General features: G+C 40.8%; 1 protein-coding gene across 3 annotated transcripts; it reads left to right on the top strand.

Moving 5' to 3' along the window:
* Positions 1-1,014: 1,014 nt before the first annotated feature.
* cbfa2t2 (CBFA2/RUNX1 partner transcriptional co-repressor 2) lies at positions 1,015-26,482 on the top strand. 3 transcript variants are annotated; one of them, XM_026923859.3, is made up of 11 exons: positions 1,015-1,159; positions 18,059-18,202; positions 18,790-19,031; positions 19,134-19,223; positions 20,894-21,075; positions 21,167-21,408; positions 22,192-22,277; positions 22,432-22,639; positions 23,169-23,237; positions 23,458-23,648; positions 23,779-26,482. In XM_026923859.3, the coding sequence occupies exons 1-11, from the start codon at positions 1,132-1,134 to the stop codon at positions 24,070-24,072; spliced, it is 1,776 nt and encodes a 591-aa protein (XP_026779660.1). In that variant the 5' UTR covers positions 1,015-1,131; the 3' UTR covers positions 24,073-26,482. The 3 variants fall into 3 exon arrangements, with proteins under 3 accessions (XP_026779660.1, XP_034153772.1, XP_026779662.1); XM_034297881.2 differs by lacking the exon at positions 1,015-1,159 and adding an exon at positions 9,796-12,816; XM_026923861.3 differs by lacking the exon at positions 1,015-1,159 and adding an exon at positions 9,798-12,811.
* The last annotated feature ends 1,187 nt before the right edge of the window (positions 26,483-27,669 follow it).

The following is a 27,669-nucleotide window of genomic DNA, read 5'->3' as shown; positions in this document are numbered from 1 at the left end:
TCTCATAACTCTTTATTTAAAAAAATAGGCAAGTATAATCAAATATAAGAGATTTAGTACATTTAGAGAGTGACTTTATGCATATAATTTTACAAGGATATTTCTGTGTATGTGGATCAAGAAAACAAACTGGTGTGACCTTGCAGTTGGGCTGTGCTTTTGGGAAATACAGTAAGCACACCATTTTCATTCATACACTGTATCTTATCCAGTCCAGAGGGGAAGTATTTTTCTCTCTACCAGACTACTGAAGTGCATTGCTGAAGTTGTGATGAAGGTTAATGTTTTGTTTTTTTTTTTTAAATAAACTGACTGAACTGAAGACAAAGGGACAGTGAAATAATTGTGGCAAGAGGCAGGTGTGTGATTACAAGAAAAAAGAGAAAACTCCATCTAATGAGATAATTGTTTTAGAATTGTATAAAAGCATGAACCACGACTGACAAACCCCTTGTCTTTGGAAGTTTTTTTTCTTATTTTGAATTGAAGAGTTTTCATAATTTCATTCATATTTCAAGAAATATTGTACCCTAACCACTAAGCCACTGTGCCCCCCACCACTGTTGGCAAAAGGTTACCAAACTTGACCTAGCTTTCTGGCAAACCTGGCTACTGCTTTAATAGCATAACAGTTACCCTAATGTGAGCTGCCTTGCTAGTGAATTTGGATGCTAGTTTTCATTATAAAATATAGTTATCTAGTTAGACTGAAGCTGAAGTTGTAAACGGAAGAGTTTTTGCCACGACAGCATCTGCTAATTAAGTTAATTAGAGTGACATTGAAGGTGCTAAATATTTGCTTGCAGTGAGTTACAGAACAAAGCCAGAAGCTAATGGCTATTGGTTGAGCAGGTAGCTAATTAAAAGCAGGTGTTTATAGGGCGCTTATGAATTACGAATAATTTTTTCGCACGTGGTGAGACACGTGACGAGGCAGCACGAGCTCGTGTGCCTGTTCAGTGTTAGCCCCGCCCCTCTGCGCCTCTTATTCCGCTTTTCTGTCAGTTGTTTAGTTTAGCGCGCGCGCTTCAGTCACAGAGTTGCGCGCGTGAGGCGTGTAGGCGCGAGCAGGACAGCAGAGTCACTCTTTTTGTTTTAACGGACACAGCGCTGACGTTTCGGACCCGAGTAATGGTCGGAATTTCGGGCACTTTCCAATGTAAGTGATTATTACTACATTTCGGTTTGAATTTTGTCAGGCTTTTAGAGCACCGGTCAGCTGAGCCGGCTTGTATTATTGATTAAGTTGCATTTCATTTCAGATGATAATTAGGTCAGCGCTGCTAACGTTAGCTATATTTCTCGAGGTGGTGGTATTGTTTTTTATTTTACATGCGTTTGAGTTTTGCTCACTGACGTTTGAATCCTGTGGGTTTTAGTATAGAGAAAAGAAATATCAACATGTTTATAAAACTATAGTATCCTAGGAAGTGTTTTTTTTTAATCTGGTGGTAAACTACTTTCCATAATACTTTACACTGACCGGAAAAAAAAACATTATTTATAACAAATCTTCATATAAATATACATTCTCAGGAATAAAAACTGGCACTAAACCCTACTTTTCCTTGTCACTGGGGTGGTTTATCTTTTGTACCTTTTAGTGTGTGTGTGTTTTACATTGTAATATGACTGTTTGAATAGGATTTAAGGAACATAACTGAACCTTAAGGACCACTCTTGTGCCTTTTTATTTAGCTTTTTGAGTAATACACTATATGCACCTTTCCAGGTAAAGGTTAAGACCTTTGAGGCTGCTACAACACTGACAAGGAAAGGTACAGTTTAGTAAAAAAAATTTCCCTGAGTGTAGAAACATCTTTCGTTCCACATGTTTGGACTTCTCCATATAAAATTCTTAAACTGTCTATTTCTGCTTGGTTTACCCCTGTGGGGTAAAATAGCCTCAAACCCTAGGAGACCCTAGGAGTTAGTTCACTGCTGCTTTATATACAGCTTCAACCTGCAGAAGTTCTGTCAGACTTATGGAGACCAAAGTTTCCTTCAAGCAAGTCTTGTTTTTGTGTGAAATGCTTAGAGGAGGACTACAGCCCCCCCTCTTCCCCATCCATTCCTCATACTGGAGGATTTGGAGCTAATCCACTCAGCGAAGTTTCACACCATCTGGACCTTAGTGCTGCTAAAGAACAGAACTGCAGGAGGCCTCGCTGTGCCGGTGCGTCTGTCTGTCTTGAGGCACATCGGTGCCAAAAACCCAGAGACGAGACCGGCTGTTGTTGAACCGTTATGGTGTAGCTGAAGCATAAATAACGAAACTTAGTGATGAAGGCGCGGATGCTGCTGCGAATCATGATGATGGTAATGAAATAGTGTTAAGAATGCTTGCACCACAAGAGGGCAGTGCTTAAACTCTCAAGTGGTAATGGTGACTGAACTATCTTTCATTTGTTCATCTTCAGTAGGTGCTTTATCCTAGTCAGGGTCGCTGTGGTTCTACAGCCTATCCTGGAAACACTGGTGATGAGGCACCAGTTCATCACAGATCACCACGTACACATGTATTCGCTCTCTCATTCATACCTACAGACAACCTAGAGCCACAAATCCACCAACTGGCATTCTTTGGAGAGTTGGGGGGATGCGGACACAGGCAGAACATGCGAAACTCTGCACACACAGTAACCCGAGATCAGGATGGAATCGGGGACCGTGATGCTATGAGGCAGCAATGCTGCATGCTGTGCCACCATGATGGTGCTGAACCATCTTAAACAATGAAATACACAATGCCTCCAAACAGGCTGCTAATGCATGTGTGTGCACGGGTTGCTGTTTTATAACTTATTACAACTGAATCCCACTTACTGTATATGTCACATTTACTCCTTCTGTTTGTATTATTGTTTTAACCTTTGGAAATGTGTGCCCACTTGGACAGTAGACTAGTTTTCCACTTCCATTCTAGCTGTGTGTGTGTGTGTGTGTGTGTGTGTGTGTGTGTGTGTGTGAATCAGATTCCTTTCCTCTGACTTGAAGCAAGGAAACTGCGGACAATGAGGCCCTTCAGGTTTGAATTGGAGCTCTAATTGGTTTTGGCTCTTGCTGCTGTGGGGCTCCAGTGCTGGCAGTCCAGCGCTTTGGTTGCACGGGAGAGTTTGTGAATGTCAGAGAAGAAGCAGGAGAGAGAAGAGGCTGAAGTTTGGATCTCCCCTCTAGCCTTAGCAGCTGTATGTGTTTAAAGAAGCCCTAGGATAGGAGAGTCTTGGGCTGAGGTTTTGCCTTAGAACCTCCTGAAACGTGTTGACCTTCTGCAAACCATCAGGCATGTTGTGTGTGCCGCTAGAGCCTAGTTTCTTAGACCGTATTGGAGACTCTCTTCATTCTTTTAAGGGTTTATTCACTTTCATTCAGCCTTGCAGAAGGCTATCAGAAGAAACTGGTCCATTTTTTTGGTGGGATTTATTTTCAAAAATTTATAATGAAAATGTAATGTATCTCAGATCTAATCATCAGTAAGTGGATGTTTGGTAACATATGCAACAGCTTCCCTTTCAAACAAAGAATGTACATATTAAGTTCATCCTATATGATACCTGTGTTCGTGTCCAGAAGGGGATGTCTGGTGCGGTAATTCTTTGGTCTAGCAGCTGTGGATGTTCCTGTATCATTTTGTTGCTCTGTGTGAGAGAAAAAGAGAGAGGGAGAGTGTTTAAGAACAGATTATCCATGAAGGGAAATGTGATGAAGTAATTGACATCAGCTTCACCAGATGTTTCTTGTTGCGTGGCGCTGTGTGGACAGGCTGGGAAAGATGGGATCCAGATGCTTCGGCTCCCTCCACCAGCGCCTGTTGCCCAGAATGGCGCTCCACTGGAGACGGGGTTATTAGTGGGACCGGACCTCCTGGAGTCAGGCCTCTGCCTCGAGTTTAGAACTGCGGATATGAGCTTGACTTTAATGCTGATTGCTGCCTTCTGTCTTTCTTTAAGTTGTCCAATGCTGACCAAGTCTTGATTCCATGCTGATAACACTGAGCTGGTGTTGGCTCTCTTCTGAAGTGCAATAGTGCTGGGTGATTTTCACGATTAATATGGTTAATTCAAATTAATGTTTTAATGCGATTTTTGAAATGTTCTAGTACATGTTTTTATACATGCATATTTAAATTTTTAGTTAAAACATCCATAAATGCTATTTAAAAGGTCAAACCAATACAAAAAAAAAACATAGCCTTCTTAGCTTGATGGATGACTCCTACAGCCTGTGCTGCTCCCAAACACTGCACACTTAGATTTAAAAGAAAAAAAAAAAGAAAGGAAAAAAAGCCAAGATAAACAGGCAGCACTTTGCCGAGGACTGAGCCGTACCAAAGAAAGGTTCAAATATCACTTCAGAGATAGACAGGTTTGAAAAGTCAGATGAACAAGTTTATGTAAAATATAATGCTGCATTACATCCTAAGCGATAATTCGCTGTTTGGAGCTATGTCATTTGTGACTTCGACATGTTCGACAGACAAAGTGGGAACCTGGACGCCCCATGTTTGTATTTTGTTAGCAAAAAGCTAGGCAGCTAACATGGATGAGTGATGTATATTCTTTCTTAAACAGCAAACTGTATAGTCAGTGTTTTAGATTTAACAAATATGTCTGTATGATGATTAATCTAAAGCTAATACTTTACAGTATAACTAATTTAAAGGTATATACAGTATAACTAATTTAAAGGTAAGAAGTTTTACTTTGTTTATTTCTGATGCTGTGCGCATGTGTGATTTGATGCAGATCATCAAATGCTGATTTGATGTCACTCTGTAAACGGGGAAGGAACTCGGATTTGCGAAGAATGCCCCAAGTTAATTTCAGTTGCGATGGCATTTCATGTCATGAAAGACATGGTCCCCATTTACTCTGTGGACAAAGAAGGATTCACTAAGTTGCACAAAAATAGTAACAGCACCATCTATAGCAAATAATGCAAATAATGTTTTTTTTTAAAAAATATCCCTTTAAATATTCTTTGTTTGCACTATTTGATGCGGCTGCTACTGTTTTTGCATCTACATTTCTACATCTACATTAAATAAAAAAATTTTATAAATAAATTGCATAATTTTTCAATTGCATTATGCAAGAATTTTTTAATAATATTCAAGAATCATTTATAAAGTTGGAAAAAAAGTTTTTTTGTTGTTTTTTTTGTTTGTTTGTTTTTTTTTAAATTTTGTAATATTGCCCAGCCCTAGAGTGGAATGGTTGATTCAAATGGAATAATGACAAATTTCATTAACTGTGACATTGATGGATGGATAAATGACTTCTTAACCAGCATTTGTTTTGAGATCATTCAAAATATTCTGACAAGTTCTACACTGTACTAACAGTGGTGCTCTTTGGTTGCCTTTGAGTGTTGTAGAGCATACACATCATCTACCAGAAGTTCATTCAGTAGCTCACTTTCAGTTGCACAAATGAGCTTTGAAAAGCCCTCGCAGTAGTGAGAGGTTTGGGTTTCTCTCTCTCTGATTGGGGTCAGACCCCCTCCCTCTCCTTTCTCTCTAGTTTTGTGTGCTTAATAGGACAAAGCCGCCAGTCAGTCAGTAGACCATCATAGGGAGAGTGTTCAAAACCTTGTGAAAGAGGCTTATCACCACATTAAGCTTCTCTGACTTACACACACACTCTTACTGTCTCTGTCCTGCTGTCTGCCTCTGTCTTCCACCCCTCAGTCTTGCTTTCCTACCACTTTCAATAGGAAAGCCAGCTGTTCCATGGTTGTCAGCGGTCAATGGATTATTGAAGGGGGGGAAAAAAAAGGAAAATTTCCCTCACTCTAGACTCTGAGAACTCTTACTGTGTGTTGACAGACTGTATATGTGTGCCTAAGTGGGAGTGTGTGCACATACACATCTCTGTGTGTTACAGTGGCTTAATTTGTATTCACCTTGTCTACATCATACAGAAGATTGTCATGGACAATAATAACAGATGCTTTTGTATTTTTAACAGAAGGAGCAATTTGGTAGAGATGCATTACAAATATCTTGTCGATAAACAACATGGTCAAAGTAATCTTGGAAGTGTTTCTGAGGGATCAGATTTTCTTATTGTTTATGAGGGATCAAATTTTCTTATTATTAGTTAAATATTATGTAATTATTCAGATATCCATAACAGTCAGTGAACTGATGTTCAATTAACTGGTATAATCAACTAACTTTATCATACCAGCTGAAAGAAAATATCCAAAAACAAAAGCTTTAATGCAAGTCAGCTCAATATTTCAGCCTGTAGCTCTCTGCACATTGGTTTTCTTCTTGATTAAAATTAAAACTTTGTGAAGGTTGTAAGTGCCATTAACTTTTAAAGGCTGCACTTTACACTTTGATGTTTCTGGGCAGTATGTTTAAAAAATTGCATTAACCGTCTTTGTGATCACTGTGGCAATGCCTGTTTACAATAGTTTTGAGATCATTACAGATGTTCTGTTTCCTAAACTAGTGTATGGGAAAACACGTTAATGCTGAGCTTATTTGTTCCCATTAAAGTTTAAGACTTTTAATGGAGCTGTACTAAAACATTTTTGGAAATATGTTCTCTCTCTTTTTGTTCCATGAGCTTAATATGTGGCTGCCCGCTCTCGTCTGCCCGAGAGTTTAAAAAAAAAGTCTGCTTCTGAGACTTTTTAGGCCCAATGTACACCTCAAACTTGTAAACCATGACAGTCCTGATCTCTGCATCAAAATATAGCCAGGTGTATCTTTTGTTTTTTTTCATATGTGTATTTCCCTCACTGATTTCATGTGATCGTAGGGCATAACAAATATCCGAATACTAATTTCAGTATTCAAATTCTGGCATCTCAAAAGGTTCACCAGCTATTCAGGTACTGGTGTAAGTGGTAGTTGTGGTCATCTCACCTATGGTGTGGATGTTGCAATTAGAAATTTGGTTGAAAAGCACTGGAATATTCATGGAATGATCTATTATCTCATTCAGTGGAAATGTAGCATACAGCCATGAGAAAGTAGAAAGCCTGAAAACAGGTGGTCATTTAACCTCTGTTATTTTGTACAGTAAACATTTTTACACACCTACAAACGTTTTTCTCTGTATTATATAATTATAAACAGCCTTGGAAAGAGATGCAGATGCAGATGCAGAGGGTGCCCTTGACAAGTGAGAACATGTCCTGCAATCCAACCTGAGGAAAGGCATGCTCCCACGCAGTCTCTTCTTACTGCCAGGTGTTCCCAACACACTACAGCTGAGCCACCTGCAAAGCACAGGTGTGTGTGTGTCTGGGTGTGTGTGTGTGGTAATAACACAGCTGCGTCTCTCGCCTAGAGGCCAGCAAGAGGCAGAAAGACGGATTAAAGGATAAATTTCAGGTGACAGACACGCACAACCATAGGGTTGTGCAAGGGTTTTAGCAAAACAACCATTTTTGAGCAGAGAGACACTTTCACCTTCTGTCCCTCTTTTTTCCTTCTCACTTCTTGTCTTTTATGTATTTATATATATGTGTGTGTGTGTATATTTATATATATATATATATATATATATATATATATATATATATATATATATATATATAATATTATATAAAATATATATACCGATCAGCCATAACGTTATGACCACCTGCTTAATATTGCGTTGGTCCCCCTTTTGCTGCCAAAACAGCCCTGAGCCATCGAGGCATGGAATCCACTAGATCCCTGAAGGTGTGCTGTGGTATCAGGCACAAAGACGTTAACAGCAAGTCCTGCAAGTTGTGAGGTGGGGCCTCCATGGATCGGACCTCATGGCCAGCACGCCCCACAGATGTTAGATTGGATTGAGATCTGGGGAATTTGGAGGCCAAGTCAACACCTTGAACTCTTTGTCATGTTCCTCGAACCATTCCTGAACAATTTTTACAGTGTGGCAGGGCGCATTATCCTGCCGAAAGAGGTCACTTCCATTAGGGAATACCATTGCCGTGAAGGGGTGTACTTGGTCTGCAACAATGTTTAGGTAGGTGTTATGTGTCAAAATAGTATCCACATGAATGCCAGGACCCAAAGTTTCCCAGCAGAACGTTGCCCAGAGCATCACACTGCCTCCGCCAGCTTGCATTCTTCCCATAGTGCATGCTGGTGCCATCTCTTCCCCCAGTAAACGATGCCCCATACGCCCCATACACAGCAAGCTTCGATGCACTGTGTGTTCTGACACCTTTCTATCATTGCCAGCTTTTCAGCAATTTGTGCTACAATAGCTCTTCTGTGGGATCAGACCAGATGGACTAACCTTCACTCCCCACGCGCATCAGTGAGATTTGGGTACCCATGACCCTGTCGCTAGTTCACCGGTTGTCCTTCCTTGGACCACTTTTGGTAGGTACTAACCACTGCATACCAGGAACAACCCACAAGGCCTGCCGTTTTAAAAGATGCTCTGATCCAGTCATCTAGCCATCACAATTTGGCCGTTGTCAAAGTCTCTCTAATCCTTACACTTGCCTATTTTTCCTGTTTCCAGCACATCAACTTCAAGAACCGACTGGTCACTTGCTGCCTAATATATCTCAACCCTTCACAGGTGCTATTGTAACAAGATAATCAATATTATTCACTTCACCTGTCAGTGGTCATAATGCTATGGCTGATCGGTGATGAAGTAGTGAATTAATTTATCCAAAGACTGTCATTTATTTATTTATTTTAGCTAGCTAGCTAGTTGGCTATCTAACATTCACCTTCAGTTAGTGGATATTAATAAAGATTGAAGAATTTACATTAATGTACTAATGAGTTACATTTGTTTGAAAAATATCATGGTAAAGAGTTGAACTACAGCAAGAAACAGGGCTCCAAACCAAGAACAACACAATCAACTGAAATCATGATCATCCTGAACTGTTTATTTTTAAATGGGTTACTTGTGTAGCCCACTAGCTTATCATTGATATCTTAACCTGGATGTTCAAATGTTTTGCAATCAATATCGCATGTGGATTTGTTTGGATTAGACATAACCTGGACTGTTTGTTGTTGTGCTGTACTTGTGAACATGAAAGAAGCACAGTTAAGATAGCTAACCCAGACTACGGATGGGCATTTAGCCAGCTAGCATATCTGTGCATTTTTAAACTGTAATTTTTCTAACTCTATTGACAATATGTAACAGTGTATTTGACATTTTGATAACACCCATTAATCCATTGCAGGCTGTTTCTTAGCTATATGTTGCTGCATAAACAATACAATTCAAATTAGGAATTAACAGCTTTCCAAACTTACTATTTTATTATATTCAGGCCTGCATCCAACCTGGGTAAAATAAACAGAAATAACCAATATTTCATTTTGTTCTAACTGGCTCAGGAACACTGTGTTGAGGTTGGAAAACAAGATCTGAAACTTTAAAATATCGATTCTGTTCAGAGAGAGCCAACAGATTTTTTTATTTTTTTTTTATTCCATTTCTGAACCCTGTTAAAAATGTTATACAACAAGCATATTGTTGGGAATTTGGTTTTGGTTAGCTCAGAGGGACAAACACTATGAAGTGGCATACTGACTTCTCAGGTCATCATGATTTTGTATTTGAGACTTAGAAGACAAACTGACTTTACAGCTTGATTATTTGGTTGTGTGTGCACGTGCGTGTGCGTGCACGTGCTTCATCTATTCTCTTGGCTGCAAGTTGTGGAAACTTTGGGGTGCTGTAGCCAAGTGTGCATGTGACCCACCTCTCATAAATTTTAGTGCAGACTCATGCACATACAAACACACTCTCGTTACCCATGGTGTGTGTGTGTGTGTCTCTCTCTCACACACAAGCACACACACACAGAGATATCTATTTACTTATCTTTAGGACACTCTCATTTCACTTCATTCACCATCACACAACACTTCTCTGCTTATCCCTTTTCTTTTTCTCTAAAATGTTCTATTTCTATGTATACACAGTCTCTCTCCACAAACTGTGTGTGTGTGTGTCTATGTGTGCGCACGCTCGCTCATGTGCCTATAATGGGGGTAGGCAGGGTGCGTCAGGCTTTACTTGAACTAATGGCTCCCAGGCGTGCAGCATGGCCAGACATACTGGAGCCGAGAGCAGAGAGAAGGAATGCCACTCCAAAACCCAGCATGAGAGGGGAGAGATAGAGGGAGAAAGGGAGGGAGGTAGTGGGGAGTGCGTGGCTGGAAGAAGGTTGTGAAGAATTTTGTTGGCAGGGAGGACAGTGGTTTTGGGTAGGTAAGACTGGAATATCTGCCTAGCTTTGAATTCCTCCCCCCTATGTGTTGAACATCTGTGTAAACCGCCTTCTATCAATCCGCATACCGTATTAAAACATAGTCAACATAGGTTCTATAAAATGGATTTTTTTTCCTGCTAATTCTATGAGCAGATGTTTATTGTTCTTTCAGAATGCAGTCTAGCAGGAGTTCTATGTTTTTGCTCTCAATTTCCACTCACAGTTTTGAACCCGAGATCACAGCCATAGCTAATGGAAACGGCACTGTTTTTTGAGAAAGAAGACTTAAATAGGGAAACTTGAGGTGCCAGATAAAACTCAGCACTGTTTTACTGGCAATCATTTTGAATACCCTACTCAGCTTATCTATCAATAACAGGACTGCTTTGAAGAGTGCAGTGCGGATGAACAGACAGTACTGCTGACTGAATGATGAGCAGATTGAAATCTGATTTAAATTAACAAACAGCATTGTTTTGCCAACCTGAGAAACATGAGAAACTTCAGTTATCACACCTATGGCAAATTGGGCAGTCTTAAAAGTAATTCTGACTTAGAGTGTCAATTGAGATACTTTTGTCTTCTCTGTTTCTCACACTCGTGTATTATGCTGTCTTACATTTTGTATGCAAATTCTATAGCCCCACCCACACACATTGTGTAACATCACATGTGTGCACATCACCTCACATTTATGGGTCCTGAACTTTTCAGGGGTGAGGCCTATAGCTCTTTATTAGCATGTAAATGAAATCAGTTGGCGTAAACGCACATTAACTCGGGGCTGTGAGCATTGACCCCGCTTGATTGAGTTTGAGTTACTTGCACCCATTCTGTAGCTCTTATTTGAATGAATTTAGCTTTCTCCAAACAGAGTGACGTAACCTAGACTGGTTTGGTATTTAAAACATGAATAGATTTCAGTAGACTGAAATCTCGTGTAAATAATCAGTAAGATATTGAAGAGCTAATCATGGCTACAGACTTAAATGAGCAGTAGATGGGATTTGTAGGGTGGAGAAGTTTTCACATGTGGGAGTTTGTGTCCTCACATGCATTTCACCGTGCTCCCTCGCAGCCTGGGAAGAGGAACACTTCGCATGTGCAGCTGTGTGAAGTTTGGCTGCACAGCTGTTTCCACCGTCTGTGTATGTGTGTGCTGTATGCTCTGCACACACATCCTAACGTAGTCATGCTGGAAATATAGACAGTGAGTTGAGGATTATGATCAGCCCCCTCTCTGTGCATGTGCTTTTTCTGAAGATTTTTGTTTCATTTTTCAAGTGTGTGTGAATGTTTGCAGTGTTTGTTTTTTTAAAAAAACTAAGAAACCATTGAATTCTGCAGTACAGTAGCAAAATACTGATATTTTTACATCTAATCCTATTCTTAATCTCTATCAAAAAATAAATCTTTTGCCTTTTAGTTTTGCAAATGAGTTTTTTAAGGACCATGCAAAAGTGCTGACAATCTAGAAATTATTGCGTATTCTGATCAATATGGGGACATTTGCTCCACATAAAAGGGCTTTAAACATGCAGCAAACACACACTTGGTGCGCAGGGCCAGGGGAAGACATTAAAGAGATTCACAGATGCTCTGTGAAGTGCGCACTCATTATTTAGCAGTTTTCCTTTTCGCAAGTACACTTTGAGTATTTAGTAGTTGTTTTGTGCCTCATTGCTCCTCTCTGACTCTTGAAACTAAGTCTGCAAAATAGACATCTAACACCTTATAATGGACTGCTTGTGTTTCTTTGACACATCAACTGTGTTTGTTTAGCTCTCCTCCTGCCAAGCACTAATGCCATAAGAATAGTATATACTATTATTTTTCTTTATCAGTGGGGTAAAAGGTGAACATCACAGATGGGTTAATGATTAATTTCAACAATAAAAATCTTTTTTTCTTAAATGTAGGTCGCTTTAAGTGCACAGCACTATGGTATATTGTCAGGTCTCATTATTTGGGGTGTTTCATTAAGTGACCCGTCTCTCCCCCTCTTCCTGGCACATACTTTGTTTGACCTTTTAGTGCCAGAACAATTAGTTATGTTAATCACCAAACCCGCCTCACTAAATACATTAAATAGATTATCAGCTGATTGGCCAGGAGCCACCAAGTGGGCGTGTTGTTAGCCCAGCCGGCTACGCTTCAAGTGAGCATCGTGAAGTGGGGGAAGTGTGTTTTGTGTGTGTGTGTGTGTGAGAGAGAGAGAGAGAGAGAGAGACAGAGATGGAGAGAAAAACAAAGTGAGATTGTTAAGAGAGGTGAAACATTTGGATAGCTGAGCAACAAAAGAACGAAAGGAAAAAGAAAGTGGAGCGACAAATAGAGCTACAACGCAAGTGAGAAAGGAAGTGAGAGAGAAATAAAGAAGTCTTTCTGAATCTCCTCGCCCATCTGGACTCCATCTGTGTTTCTCTGGCTGCAAGTGGAGCTTGGACTACAGCTCACATATGCAGGGGGCTTAGACACATGCCCCACATATGAAGGAGAGAAAAGGGGAGCGATAAGGAGCAGTAAACAAGCTAAACCAAGGGACTCACTTGTTTTTGGAATAAGGAAGAAGGGGGGAAAAAAAGGACCGTCCAGAGAGGTGAGGTGTGTGTGTGTGTGTGTGTGTCTCTGCAAATATCTCAATGTATGTCTTCACTTGAAAGATATTTTTGAATTTTATATTACATCCATGAGGCAGAATTGGTCATTCTTGGAACACAATATCTGTAGTTACATTTAAATATCTATTTGGCAGTGTACTCTTTTGGAAATGGGCTATTCTTAATATTTAGACCGGTGTTATGGTGTAGTGCTGATTTTTGTTGGCTGTGGATAAAGGTAGTCAGTGGCTATTCCACATAGACATATACATACAGGGAAAGTATGAGAGAGATCCTTCATCACTAACTCCTCCTTTGCTGGATCTGTGTCAGCATCACTTTATCACATAAACCTTAGCTTTACCTCACTTCCCTGTCTATAACCAAAAAAAGTATTGATTTTTTTTTTTTTTTTTTTTTTTTTTTTTTATAATTGTGCTTTGTGTTTGTATGTTTGTATTGGATGATCAGATGGATGGTATGCATGGGCGAATTGTGTAATAAATACGTTCAGATTGAAGGTGGCATTTGAGGCTTTGCCAAAAATGTTTGTTTAGTAACAGCACATTTCCAAGACTTGCTCGAAGCTGTGCTGCGTCGGACTGGAAAAGGGCTCCAGGGCAGTGTTTGTAGACTGCTCGTCACTGCAGGTCTGCATAATCTTAGCAAACACAATCTCCCGGGCAAGCCCTGACAGACACACACCAGAGCACGCTGCAGACTGTCAGCCTGACAGTCTTGAGTGTTTGTAGAGGGGTGTGTGTGTGTGTGTGTGTGTGTGTGTGTGTGTGTGTGTGTGTGTGTGTGTGTGTGTGTGTGATGCTTCCTGCAGACTGGCTGTCTGCTTTGCAGTAAGTGTAGCGTTTTGGACTATGTGTAATTATCACGCTCCATTATTCAGACCTCATGAGAAAGAGAGAGAGAGATAAAAGAGATGTGGAGGGCAAGACAGTTCAGCTTGTTTACTTGTTTTCTTTATTTGGATGGAAGTTAAAAGATATGATCTGAATCTTACAACATGTGTGGGGCACATGTCAGTGGGCATGTTTTCTGGGCTGAAACAAAGATGCTATAATAATTCATGCATATGGACACAAGCACACGTGTGGGTCAGCAACAGGACCAGGCAACAGGAAGTACCCTATTAGCACTAACCTGCAATAATTGTTGACATGTCATGAAACATTCTGTTGATCCAGCTGATTTTCCGTGCATGTGGAGGTGTCATGCTTAATAAGCTTGCCGCTATGACCCTGCTCTTCTCAGGGTCGAGTCGAGAGTGGCGCCCTGCAGGGCATCGGCTGTGTTTGCTGTGTAAGTGCACTATCAGTAGCCACAGTGGTGCAGCTTCTTTGTCTGAGCTGTATTCACTGACCCCAAACTTTAACCTACACTGTCCGCCAGATTGCCCTGGGGACACAGCCGTAAGTTAATCTCCTCATGGGCCCCACAATTAGAGAGAGGGGACTCAGGCTTGACCTAATGTTCACAGGCTCTGCGGGGCAGTGTGAGAGGGAAAAGTAAAGACTTTCCCTTTTTTAAACGAGTCAGTTGAGTTTGAGTATTCATTAGCTGGAATAGCATTATCTGTTGTAGCTAGTTATAGCTCATATAAATAGTGCCACAAGTTTAAAAGTTTAGTATTAGTAAAATAGAATATTCTAGAATTTTAGGTCATCTCGTATTTCATTTTGAGTATCGTATCAAATGCCCTCAATAACTTTGCAATAACCACACAATTTTTGAAGCTGTTTTGAATGCCTGAAGCATGCGGAAACCACTTTCTATCTAGCCACACTTTCTCCATCCTGTTGGAATGACGTTATTTTTCATGTGTATATACCTGTGTTTGCTTCAGTATGTTTAGTACAACTTACGTCACTGCTAATGAGGAGACACACACACACAGGGTCTGTGTTTATTCAAGACCCATTTGGGAGATCTCTGAATTGCTCTTGTGATTTGTTATAAAGGAACTTAAAAGCCTGAGGCTTGTCCTTTCACAGAAAGGAAAGCTATAAATGAAGTTCATTTGAATACGGTTGATGAGTGTGGGGTCAAGAGGGGGGTTTGCTTTGTTGCAATTAGTAAGGCCAAAGTAGTTCTATATGCAACACGCACACAGTCGTGCAACCTGTTGCTGAGCGCAGGCAAACACACACACACACCCGCCTACATTGCTGGAGAGGAACAGATGTGTGTGTATTGTTAGTGTGTTAGGACTGACAAGCACCAGGTGCAGCCTTTGTTTTGCTTGCCTTTGCCCAACCCCCAGCTGCCACACCACACACACACACACACACACACACACACACTTCCCATCATCATCCATGTCTTCTATCCTCTTCGTCTCCATGTCCCCCTCTCCCCCTCTCTCTCCTCCCCTTCTGCAGAGACACAGGTGACTGTTGGAGCCTCCAGCTGCCAGCATGCTGCCCCATTAGGTCCATATGGTAGAGATGCTCTGAGGCTGCCCCATACTCTTCCCCCCCCCCTCCCCACCACCACACACACCCTCTGTTGAAGATTTGATAGCTTAACCCTTTGTATCCATGGCTCGAGGGGGGTTTGTGTGGGTGCTGGGTGCCCGAAGGTGGTACGAGTCTTTCAATCTTTTGTTGTGCTGTGTTTAAATGATTTTCCAGTCTGGATGCACTCAAGTGCTTTTAATGGAAAGTTGTATATCGTTTTAAACAAAGGCGGAGTGGAGCTTTTAAATAAGCTCTTTGTGCAAGTTGCTCCAATGTTAAGCGCTTTAGCCAGTGGAGAGGGGGAGTAAATATCTCTGCTTATTCATGCTAATGGACTTGGTTACGCTCTGCAGTGCACTATGCATGAACCTGGGCTTATGTGTGCATCTGAGCTTTGATGATTGATTGAGGTAAGACGTGGTTGGTTTGATTGGTTTGGAGACACACCTTTGGAAAAACCGACTGCTTTCAATGAAGTTGTTGATGTTTTGTGTGCTTTTTGTGGAGACACTATACAACAGTATAATTCATGCTTAAATATCATACTTTTTTATATTCTCATATAAATTTTCATATTCTATTCATTTAACTTTAAATTAAACATTTTGTAGTTAGTCTAGTCACCCTGCCTATTGAGAAATGCTGAAGCCATTGTTTGTATCATGTTAGTTTTTCAGTTTTTGACTTGTCTGTAGGTAAGACGTGTAAGTGCAGTGCAGAAGTGTGTTTAGCTTTGAGGTTACACAGGCTTGTACGCCTGATTAATTGTGTGAAAGTCTCAGGTAAATACACCGCCACAGCATGCATAGCTTAATGCACAGATGTGCCCCCATGCTCAACCTCCCTCAGAGTACTAACAAAGCTAAGCAACAACATTTAAATAACTAAAGGCAGGTGAAAGCAGCTCTGCTTTATTTGCATAACAAAAGTGCACACCTGCACATATAAAACCAGGTTTCTATTTGAGCTTCCTTGTCTAAAGCATTTTTATTTCTTTCATATTTCTCATCTGTTCTTATTTTATCACACACCTTAGAGTGCTCTGTTGCTCTCCCACTCCTTCTATACACAGTATTTTGTATTATTTTATGCCATATAGTAACAGTTGGTACTCAGGGGAAGTGACACACTCACTGTTTTTTGTTGGTGAATCAATATTTAGCTGAGCAGATAAAGATGGGCTGTGTTAACAGCAATGTGTTCTTGCCAGGTGATCAGTACACCCTGAAAGCCCCGTACTCCAGCTGCTTTGTGTGTATGCACGCGCATATGTGTTTAATATAGCATGATCATCTCCCAATTGCAACATGTAGTGCAGAGCAAAGTCCAAACCTATTCCAAGAGCTCCCAGTAGTCACACGTAGCTTATTTGGACTAACATTCGAGGTGGTGTCTAGAAAAGAGAAGTAGAGATCAGGTGAGATCTTAATCATTACCTAAATGGTAAAATGGAATGATTTTGATGAAATATATAGAATGATTCCACTTCTTAGCACTAAAACATGCACCAGTGCATTTATGGTGGTGTTGGTGTGATTTTCTTCAATTAAAAAATGAAAAAGTATTTTCTTTTATGGCACAGAGCCAATCCACTTGGCCTCATCTGCCTCCATCCCTATCATTTGTTCTGTCTTTTCTTTCCTGCCTCCTGGGTGAAAAACAGGTGGTCACACAGAAGAGAAAAAACACATTATTTGCAGTAAGGAATAAATATTTAAGGTTTTTAAGAGCTAAGTAGACAGGTGGGAGGCCTTTGCCATGCAGAACTGGGCTATGAATTAAACATATAGGAGTTAACTTTTTTTTTTTTTTTTCTTCGCTCTTTCTTGTTTTTGCTACAAACTTGTTTGTTCATGCAGCCTAGTTTTGATTCATTGAGTTCTTTGTTTGTAGAAGTAAAACAGAAAAAATATATGGATAAGGAGCTCGAAAATCACTTTAGCCTGCATTTTTTAAGTGAGACGTCTTCTTTTAAAACTATACTATAATAACTTTCCATAGACACCAGTTCATCCTATTAGTCCCAATGAATAAACACAGAACAAAAATTTTCCTGCTCACAAAGAAATGCCCATAAATCTATGAAACATCTCATAAGAAGCATCTCATGACCTTTGACAGCTCAAGCTACGCTTGTCTATTAGGCACTATTCTAAAAGCATTTTCAAGCATCAGATATACTCGGAATGGAGCTAATGGCTCTGCTCATGGTTCTTTCAAGGACAATAGTTTCTCTGATCTACGACTGTTGAGCTTGGTGGTCCATTCAAAGGCAGAAAGTATGTGGTGAATGGCCTTTGTGAAGGCTAGTTAGCAAGCGTGAAATAGCCAAGCCACTCTTTTCTAACTGGGGGCTCAATGATGGACTATTCTTCCCAGGGACAAAGCTTGGTTCATTTGCACCTCAGCTGTGGGGCCTTCACGGTTAATAAGCAGAAGACATCTGGCATCCTCCAGCCATGGGAGAGAGGTTTCTCAAGGCCCTGTGTTGGGCCAAAGCTCAGTTTGTTTTGTGTTGATGCTGTGATCCTCACTGGCTTTCACTTATTATTAGCCAGAAAAAAAATATTTTCTAAGTGAGGTATTAATGTAATATTAATAGTTAGGTGATCAGTTTCAGTATTCGCCCTATGCCACTACTTTTTTCCACTTCCAGTGTAAATCTAAGAGAAGAGAATGTTTTAGCTTCCAGTGAATATTTTATATAGCAGAGAAATATTTGATGAGATTATAACGAATGTATAATTAAAATTAAATCTCTGTTCTCTTTCTCAGACAGTGGAGAGAAGAAGGTTCTTGCCATGCCCGGTTCTCCAGTGGATGTAAAGACTCATTCCAGACCGGCAGTATCCGCCATGCCCCCTCTTCCCTCAGTCAACCCCAGTGGGCCCCGGCCTGCTGCCTTTTCTTCCACAGCATGTACGTTCTCTACACGAATTCACAATTTACATACTAAAAACTTAGCACACACTGTCCATTAAAATCAGTGGTAGGAGATCAAATGTAGCTCGCATGACCAAAAAACAGATCATGTTGATTGAGATGGGAGCATAGTCTCATAGCACCCTTTGCTACATGTTTATTATTATTTGCTACAGGCTCATTGTGTCTTAAATTACTTAATTTTTTTTATATTTGAGACATGGAACCAAATCCATTAGAAATGATCACATGTGGGTACAAGCAAAAATAACTGCAGGAACAGGCAGGAATGGTCAGAATTGCTTTGGGAGCACAGTTGTGCGCTCACCTGTAAAGTCCGTCTGCTTTCGCTTTCACACCTATAGCTGTGTCGGCACACATCTGTCTGGCTTTAAAAAAAAACTCCCTTTCTAGAAAGGAAACTTCTATTATTCCTGTATAGTTTCTTAATTTAAAATAAGATTGGAACCATTTTATTTGCTACTCAGGTGTTGATTTGCTTCATTTAATTAAATTTTTACATTTTATTTTATTTAATTCGATTGGTCATTCTGCCAATTAACTCTTGCCATTTCTTTCAAAAGTGACCAATGGGATGAACCATTCTCCACCAACCCTCAACGCTGTCCCCTCCCCACCTCAGCGCTACAGTAATGGGCCATCCTCATCCTCTTCCTCTTCATTGGCCAATCAGCAGCTTCCAGCAACATGCGGTGCTAGGCAGCTTAGTAAACTGAAGCGGTTCCTCACTACATTGCAACAGTTTGGCAACGACATCTCACCTGAGATTGGAGAAAGTGTGCGGAGCTTGGTCCTTGCCTTGGTGGTACGTATTGTGGTTTGGGTGGGTGTGTGTGTGTGGGTGTGTGTGTGTGTGTTGCGTGTTCTATTCAACTCAACAAAACTCTTAACTCTCTCCATCTAACAGAATTCCACAGTCACTATTGAGGAGTTTCATTCCAGACTACAAGAGGCCACTAATTTCCCTTTAAGACCATTTGTCATCCCTTTCTTGAAGGTAAATGCATTAAACACTCTTTATCCACTTTTCTGTATTCTACACTTGTGTGTGTCCAGTGTTGTGAGTAAATATGTAGTCTATGTCTCCATGCTCTTTTTCTGAAGTAAGTCTTGCTAGCCAGAACTCTTGAATCTTAACTATTGATGGAGCATTAAAAGCACATCTGTGTGATGAATGCAAATCTGAGTAATATTATTTGAAACCATTTGCTTACCCTTTCCTTGGTGTCCTCCCCAGAGATGAAACCAGAAGAAATCTCAGACAAAATACTTAATCCTGTAAATGAACAGAAATGCAAGGGTATGCTGGCCCACTGATGCCATTTTTAAAAAAGAAAGTATTTGACATTGATGGCAGTTACAGAACTGGACTTTATACTGTTTGAAATGGCATGGATGGCATGCCCAATTCCATTTCGTTTATGGTTTCACGTTGCATGGTTTCATGCAGATTGGAGTTCCGGCAAAGATACCATGGCAATTCTCTGAGAACTATAATTTCTCTGATTTATTTCTCCGGGTTTCTGAGACTGTTCTCCTCCCCTGGCACATTGATCTAAGGCATATTCGGAATATTCGGAAGTGTGAAACATGGCTGTAAAGTGTCCCAGCACTTTTTATGGGGACTGAGCGACATATGGACTCCAGCTTAGATTAACACAGGCGTCCAGAGGATCGGCCCGTCCTGGAAATGTCTTGCCTGAATGATGGGCAGCATATGTACTGGCAGGGGCTTGAGAAGCAGGAAGGGAATGGGTAATTATGCATAGTATGGTCTTGATTAAAGAAAAAAGAGAGCAAGGAAGTCTACGTTGAAATGTTAACCTACTTGAGGGATATTTATCGGGCTTGGTTAAGGCCAGGTCAGGGTTAAACATGCCTTAACCTGTAACTGTAGGTAGGGGTGAAACTTGGGTTAGCCATTTACATGGTTTTATATGCAGTTAAATCGGCTCAGATAGGTTCTGTTTTTCCTTATTGAATAAATGTATCAGCATTGATGGAAACCAGCTTTTCAGTAATCAGCATGTCTGTTCTAATAACACGGTCCATATACCAGTCCTGTGCAAGGAATGCTATAGATCTGTTTTGTGTCATCTTGACAACTTTGCAAATCTTTTCTCCTCCCCTCATCTCTGGAGTTTTCACATGACAGATTTAGTGTGTATTTTGTCTGGAGACGTTAATGCCAACAGTAGTCTGGAGGGGGACGTAATGCTAAGGGAGTGTTTAGTAATGCTGAGCAGGGCCTCCATCAATCAAAGACTGCATGCAGACGCCACAGTCCCAGACATGGAGGCTGCTTTGAGGTTTTTGCACAGATTGATTCTAAGCCCTGATTCAGGACCAGTGTGTGAGAGTGGCTAATTTGAACCAGCTTAGGGGAAAAGATGAAACCGCTTGCAAATCTGCAGGCTGTAAAAACTTTAGGCAATACAGAAAACTCACGGTATAATTTAAAATGAGCTCGTACATGTCAAGGATCCAGAAAGTAGAAACTATATGAAGACACAGCTGATACATTTTCCTGTTTATGCTGTATTTGACCTTGATTCCCAGGGCATTTTTTTTCTTTTCTTTTCTTTTTTTCTTTTTTTTTTTTTTGACATTTCTATAATGTTCCCATATTTTCCAGCAGAGTTTTATGCATTTTTTTTCCCCTTACAGGCAAACCTACCATTGCTGCAGAGAGAGCTGCTCCATTGTGCACGAGCAGCTAAGCAGACTCCTGCACAGTATCTGTCCCAACACGAGCACTTGCTGCTCAGCACAGCTGCACCTTCTCCCGCAGACTCCACCGAGCTACTGCTAGAGCCAAGCGACAACAGCAAGAGACACAGTCCTAGCAGGTACCCACATAACACGTACTGGACAAAGCTGTTCTCTCTGTTTGACCACAATATGACCCCTCATTTTCCTTTACTAACCATCTTTGATTAGAGCCAAAGAAAATGGCTTCCATGAGCGACCCCCAGCGCCAATAGAGCCTCCAGCCAAGCGGATCTGCACCATAAGCCCCGCCCCCAGACACAGCCCTGCCCACCCCATGCCACTCCAGATTCACCCAACCCCACCCCCTCTCCAGCACTACGCCCTGGATGACATCAGCACTCCACACCTGTACAGAGAGCCCCATCGCATTCTGGAGCTCAGAGAACTGAAGGATAGGCCGCGACTTCCAGGTAATTACTGTACTTACATGTGCACCCATACACATTCAAATAATGGCAGTAGTCCATGCAAATACCAGGAAAATCAAATACAGATAATTACATGAATTAATGTGGGTGGATAATGAGAGATGGCATTATCCATGGATGAATGGATAGAAAAAGTTTTAATGGTTGAGGTCCATGCTGGAAAGTGATTCCTGAACGTTCACAGGATAGTGGTAGAGAGGAAACTAAAGGGGAAAGAGGAGGTCATTTAAGTAAATTGATATAGGCATGAGCTAAATCCCCTTATGCTTGTATTGAGCTTCTGCCAGTTCCCTCTGCACAATACTCAATCTTCATTAAAGTGCGTTTGAACTGCAATAGGAGTAGAAACATCCCAACACTGATGGTGGGCTCTGTGTGAGTGCACGCATGCAAGTGTTTTGTTAGAGCCTCATATCCAAGCCTTGATTTGTTTAGAAGTGGGCTGCTCCACTCAGCCAGAGCGGCTCCCTGAAGGAATGTTGAGTGTGTGCGTGTGCGTGTGTGCGCGCGCATTATGGGGTGGAGAATGCGTTCTGACAGCTGAGTTCCAGATGTGGGTTGTGAGTGATGTGGTCTTTTTTGCAGTCTGTTTTTCATCATTTTATTCCTGTACTTTTTCAATTATTTCTATTTTTATTTGTTCTTTCTGTCTTTTTGTGTTCTTTTTTTCTTTTATATGGCATAAATATCCAAAAAGATTAATGCCCTAGTCTGATATAGATATTGATCTCATAGATCTGAATAGTCTTAATTTTTTGTAATCAGGTTCTAACGGGGGCTACCATGAGGAGCCAGTCGACCACAGACTGACTGAGAGGGAATGGGCTGATGAGTGGAGACATCTAGACCATGTAAGAACTCCTTATTGATAATTCACACTTGGTTCAATTACTGTTTATTTTCTGTTTGCACCCATGTTGAGTCTTATGAATTCGAACATTTACAGAGGAATAGACAAAATAGCAAAGGATCTCAAAAAAAAAAAAAAAAATTTGACAATTATAGGTGCTGAACTGTATCGTGGATATGGTGGAGAAGACAAGACGTTCAGTGAGCGTCCTGCGGCGCTGTCAGGAATCAGACCGTGAGGAGCTCAACTACTGGCGACGGAGGTCCAGTCAGCTCGATGGTGCACGCAAGAGCGCTGCAACTCCCAGCACTGTGTCCTTCTCCAAATCGCATAGTCCTCTCTCTGCTGATGTTGTCAGCGCCGGTGAGTCAGTTCTCTAGAACACTATTATTGAACTGGTTTCAGGCATGATTGGGGAAAAAAAAAAAGGTTTATTCCGTTAACCACTGCTGTAAAATATCTGTTCATGAGTGTTTGAGGTGGGACTTATTTGTGCCCTCTGGTGGTGATCTGAGGCACTACAGCACTAAGCTCCAACTGACTTCGTTCTGACTAATGGACTGAGTGTGTGTGTGCGCGTGCGTGCGTGAGCGCACACGCCTGCCTGTGTGCCTGCTGAGTGAGCAGGTGTTGCACGCTTGTGTCCAGGCTGCTACATTAGGAGAGTGTGTTGTTTGAGGTCTGCTTTCTGGCGTTCACTCATTTCTACCATCTGTGACCAGTCCCTGCCCAAAACCAAGTTGCCTTCTATACAACTGCTCTCTCTCTCTCTCTCTCTCTCTCTCTCTCTCGCTCTCTCTCTCTCTCTCCCTCTCTCTCCCTCCCTCTCTGCATTGGCCTCTTCTGGTGTTGAGTGCTGTGTTTTAATGTGAACGTTCTCTTCATCTTTCAGATCCTCAGCGGGAGCTCTCTCTGCATGCTGGCCCTGGCTATGTGCCTGATGAGATCTGGAGGAAAGCTGGTAAGGGTGGCAACCCTAGGAAACCTGTTTACTACCCCCACATGCACCTGTTCCTTAGTTTCTATCTTATCCGACATTTATGAGCATTATACAACCTGTCTAATCCTTATAAATGTCCTGCATAGACACATTATATCTGAAGAAGAGATAAAGTAATATTTGATCTTTATTTTGTAATCAGTGGATGAGTGTAACCTCTGATTCTGTGTGACTACTGTAGAGGAAGCAGTCAATGAGGTGAAGCGGCAGGCAATGGATGAGGTGCAAAAGGCTGTGGCAGAGGCAGAGCAGAAGGCCTTTGAAATGATTGCAGCTGAGAGAGCCAAGATGGAAAAAACCCTGGCTGAGGCCAAAAGGAAAGCCACAGAAGATGCAATTCAGGTCATCAACGAACAAGAGGACTCCAGTGAGGTAAGTGTCTATTAATTCATCTGTCCATCTGTGAGCCTGTATCCCAGCCTAACTATCTGTCTGTTTATCTGCTGAACTAAGCATGCACTCACTCCCACCCACACAAACTCTTGCTCTCGCTTTCTCTCAGTGCTGCTGGAACTGTGGCCGGAAGGCAAGCGAGACGTGCAGTGGGTGTAATGCGGCTCGCTATTGCGGCTCTTTCTGCCAGCACAAAGACTGGGAGCGTCACCACCTGATCTGCAGCCCAGGCCTGCAGGCACAACCCAAAGCAGTGTCCACCCTTAACACACGCGTCCTGACCAAAGCCCCTGAGAGCGGCCCAGCCCAGAGCCCCAGCCTGGAAAAAACCTCCAACACCTCACGAGCCTCTACCCCTCCAAGCCCCTCCTCAGCCTCCACCCCTGACACTAACACACATTAGAGGAAAAACTAAAGAAGAGATATGGACATATTACATCTCAGTGACATGAAAAAGGCTATAAACATCAGAAAACCATGCAAAAGGAGCCAATTTAATACATGCAGTTATTGGGTATTTCACACAAATGATGTGAGTAATGGCTCATTGTTTTCAGTTGGACAAAAAGACCATTCGGATATTTCTTTTGCTTTAAGTAAACAATGTGAAAATCACTTTCCTGGAAAGTATAGCAATGTTCTGTGTTCACCATTCAAAGAATAGAAAGATGGCTGTATCTCATTACTGACCATTATACTGGTTTTTAATGATTCTTCTTGCACAAAACATGTCAGTCATTTTTGTGTGTGCGTGTGTGTGCATGTTTGTGTATGTACACATGTGTATGTTTCTACTGCATGTGTTGGACAATTTGATTGCTTGTAGAGCAATGTCTAGAAGCAGGAACACCATTGCTGGCCATGCAGCAATACAGTTGTGATCCAGCGAGCTTACATGTCAGCATATATTAATTTTATACGAGTCTGTTTTTGTTGGGTAAAAGTGATATATAACAACTTAGCAGACAGCAAACAAACAGTACAACGGTACGACAACTAACTTGCATGAATTCATGTTTCTGTATTGAGCATGGCTACCAAACCCTGGGGAGTATTTCATGAAGCGAGTTAATAAAATCCAGGCTTATTTGAAATAGTCAGGCTTAATCTAGCCAGACAGATCACTCCATGCTCTGTGCATTCCAATAGCGAACTTCAGCTGTGGACCACCTTAGCTGTGAGGTGGATTTATTGCAACTTGCAAATGATAGGGATGGTCCTGTCCCAAAATGATCTAGGTGCTGTGCGCTCTTGGCTATGGGCTACATGCTCCCTCGTCCACTTGATTTTTAAGAAACATAGTTGATCATGCAGTACTTCTCAGTGTACGATTCATTTTATAGCTTACATTTTGGCCAATGTAGATTACCTGCATGCTAATAAGTTTCTGGCCTACTAATGGCTTTTATATGTTATGAATATCCAAGTGAATGAACATATAAAATGTTTTATGAACCTATAGTATGTAGGCTACTTTTTTTTTTTTTTTTTTTTAAATGTCCTTAATAAAGCTTCTTAGACTGCGCAGTGCATCATGTAATAAGAGATTTATTACGTTTGCGGCAATTTAATTGGGCACCAGATAAACTTAACCATTAGCCTGCCACAGAGCAGGCTTCTTCAAAAGCATCTCCTGCCATAACTGAGCAGGGCTTAAGATTATTGAAGAAAGTGACAAAATTAGCCAGGCTTGCTGAAATAAGCCTGGCTTAGCAGATTGGCTCACTTTGTGCAATACTCCCCCTGGTCTAGAGGGTCCAGGCTGCAGTGAAAACACATCTGTTACAAAAATTTGTCCTCAGGACACAGATCTTGTGGCCACTATGTAAGATAACAGTATGTTCCCAGCAAAATGTGTCAGTTATGTGCTTGCAGGTGACTTTATCTTCTCAGGTTTTATTTTTTGTTGGACTATTGTGTGTGAAAATCCCAGGAAATCAGTTTCTGAGTCTGGTACCAACAAAAATTGTCATAAGCTTGTTGGTTAAATGTGAAAATTAAAAATTGGGAACTTCAAGTTCAACTTGGGAACAATCTGATTCAAACTAATTTAACATGGCTAGGGCTAGGTTTCATTTAAACTGTTAAACTTTTGAGACTTAATGTTTTCTTCTACAAAATGTTCAGTTTGGGCAGTTTACAGCTCGTTCTTTCACAACTCTTCCACAAAGAAATACTCGAGATTAATTTTGGATGATAATCAAAAAATCATGACCTTACTATTATGAGGTTCTGTCTGGATTAAGAATGAATGGGAAACAGAACCTTATAATACTAAGATCATGAAATTGCCCTTGATATTACTTGATATCATTTTATACTGTGGCTTACAGATCTGTGATGGGTGGCATTAACTCGCCTCTTCAGGTGATTTGACCCCAATACAGAAATGTCATACCATTGTGTCATATTTGATTAACTGCATAATTAACTTTGTGTAATATGATCCTTCAGTGCCAGGTTTAGAGCTCTGTGAAATTAATGTTATGTTTTCTGGTGTTGCCTGTAAGTGTTGCAACTGAATCTATTTAAATCTCAGGAGTACATTGTATGTAAATAAGTTTATTCCCTTGTTCACATTTAGAGAGGCTAGAGTTTAACCTTTTTGCCAGATTGGTGTCAACATTCTTTTCACATTTTATGTAACAAAATAAATTCCATTATTTTTTCATTATGAAATGACTTACCTGTAAAATATGATTATAAACAAAAAGATCTGTATTTTGTGAGCCATGTGTCACTAAAACGTTTGTTTCTCACAAGACACAAAGAGAATCTTGATATGAAGTAGTAATAAAGAAATAAGTACAACAGAGTTTGATTATATTCATTATTTACGAATTGTTTGCTTGTAAATAATGATTCTATAAATGGCTTAGATGTATAATTGAAGCTCCTCCATCTTGTTTATATAATTTTTCAGAACAAACACAAACTGCATTTTTGCCACAAAAAATCACAACTCATTTAAGGGGCAATAAAGGTGCTTTCTATTCAAAAAGATACAGGATTCTTCTCCCACTCTCCAAAACGTGACAGTAGGAGGATTGGCTACGTTGAATTTGCCCTAGGTGTGACTTTGTGCAAATGTGTGTGTGAGGACAGTGCCCAGTGACTCCTGATTAACCCTGACCAGGACAAAGCAGTTACAGAAGATGAATGAATCAGTAATGTTAAGGCCTTTGGCAACTCTACAACCAGCTAAATGTAATAAAGAACTATTTTAATTTTTGTTCTGCAGTTGTGCACAGGCTTTTATTTTGAAGTATCCATACAGGCCTTATGCAAATACTGCTGAACAACTGCACTGATCGATGTGTAGAGGGTTGAGAATGGTTTATCCAAGACTTTTGATTGGTCTATTGACATTAGGCTACAGTACAATAAGTCTGACTAGCAAAGTCCAAAAAACATTAGATTTCACTGTTACATTCTGAAGTCTATGAACAGACAAGTTGGCTTCCTGAAGACACATGGGTCGCTCTTGCAAAACAATTTAGACTAAATTTCTACAATTCATGTCACGGTTGCAATGGCCGACCCCATAAGTGTTTCACTGTTGATATATTAGTTTTCAAATCTCCAATATGTGGTCTAGTGTATACCGGTTAATTATCAGGTGTGTTCAGCTTAAAGCAGACCTGTGCAGCCCAATTATCACCTGGCTTGGTATAATGCCACTGGTGCACCATGACACAAGGCAGCTGGAGATATTAGAGCCAGGGACTGCATCTACTCTTCACTGGCTACACAGGTCAGAGTTGCGATAACGATGGCAGAGCTTTGGTTTTTTAATAAAAAAATTAAAAATTCTTTTTCTCTCTTTGCATGGGATACAAGTTCACCATGATGCTGCACACCCACTTCTGATGTACAGACATTATCCAGTCCATTATCTACCGTGCCCTATTATTATTATTATTATTATTATTATTATTATTATTATTCTAAACATTTAACACCTTCTGTTATCTGTAATAAATGTAGCTTTTATCCCACA

The sequence above is a fragment of the Pangasianodon hypophthalmus genome, chromosome 2 (assembly GCF_027358585.1).
Source record: "Pangasianodon hypophthalmus isolate fPanHyp1 chromosome 2, fPanHyp1.pri, whole genome shotgun sequence".
In the NCBI taxonomy this organism is placed as follows: Eukaryota; Metazoa; Chordata; class Actinopteri; order Siluriformes; family Pangasiidae; genus Pangasianodon; species Pangasianodon hypophthalmus.
Note: the sequence above shows the minus strand (reverse complement) of the source record. Positions and strands in the feature narration are given on the sequence as shown.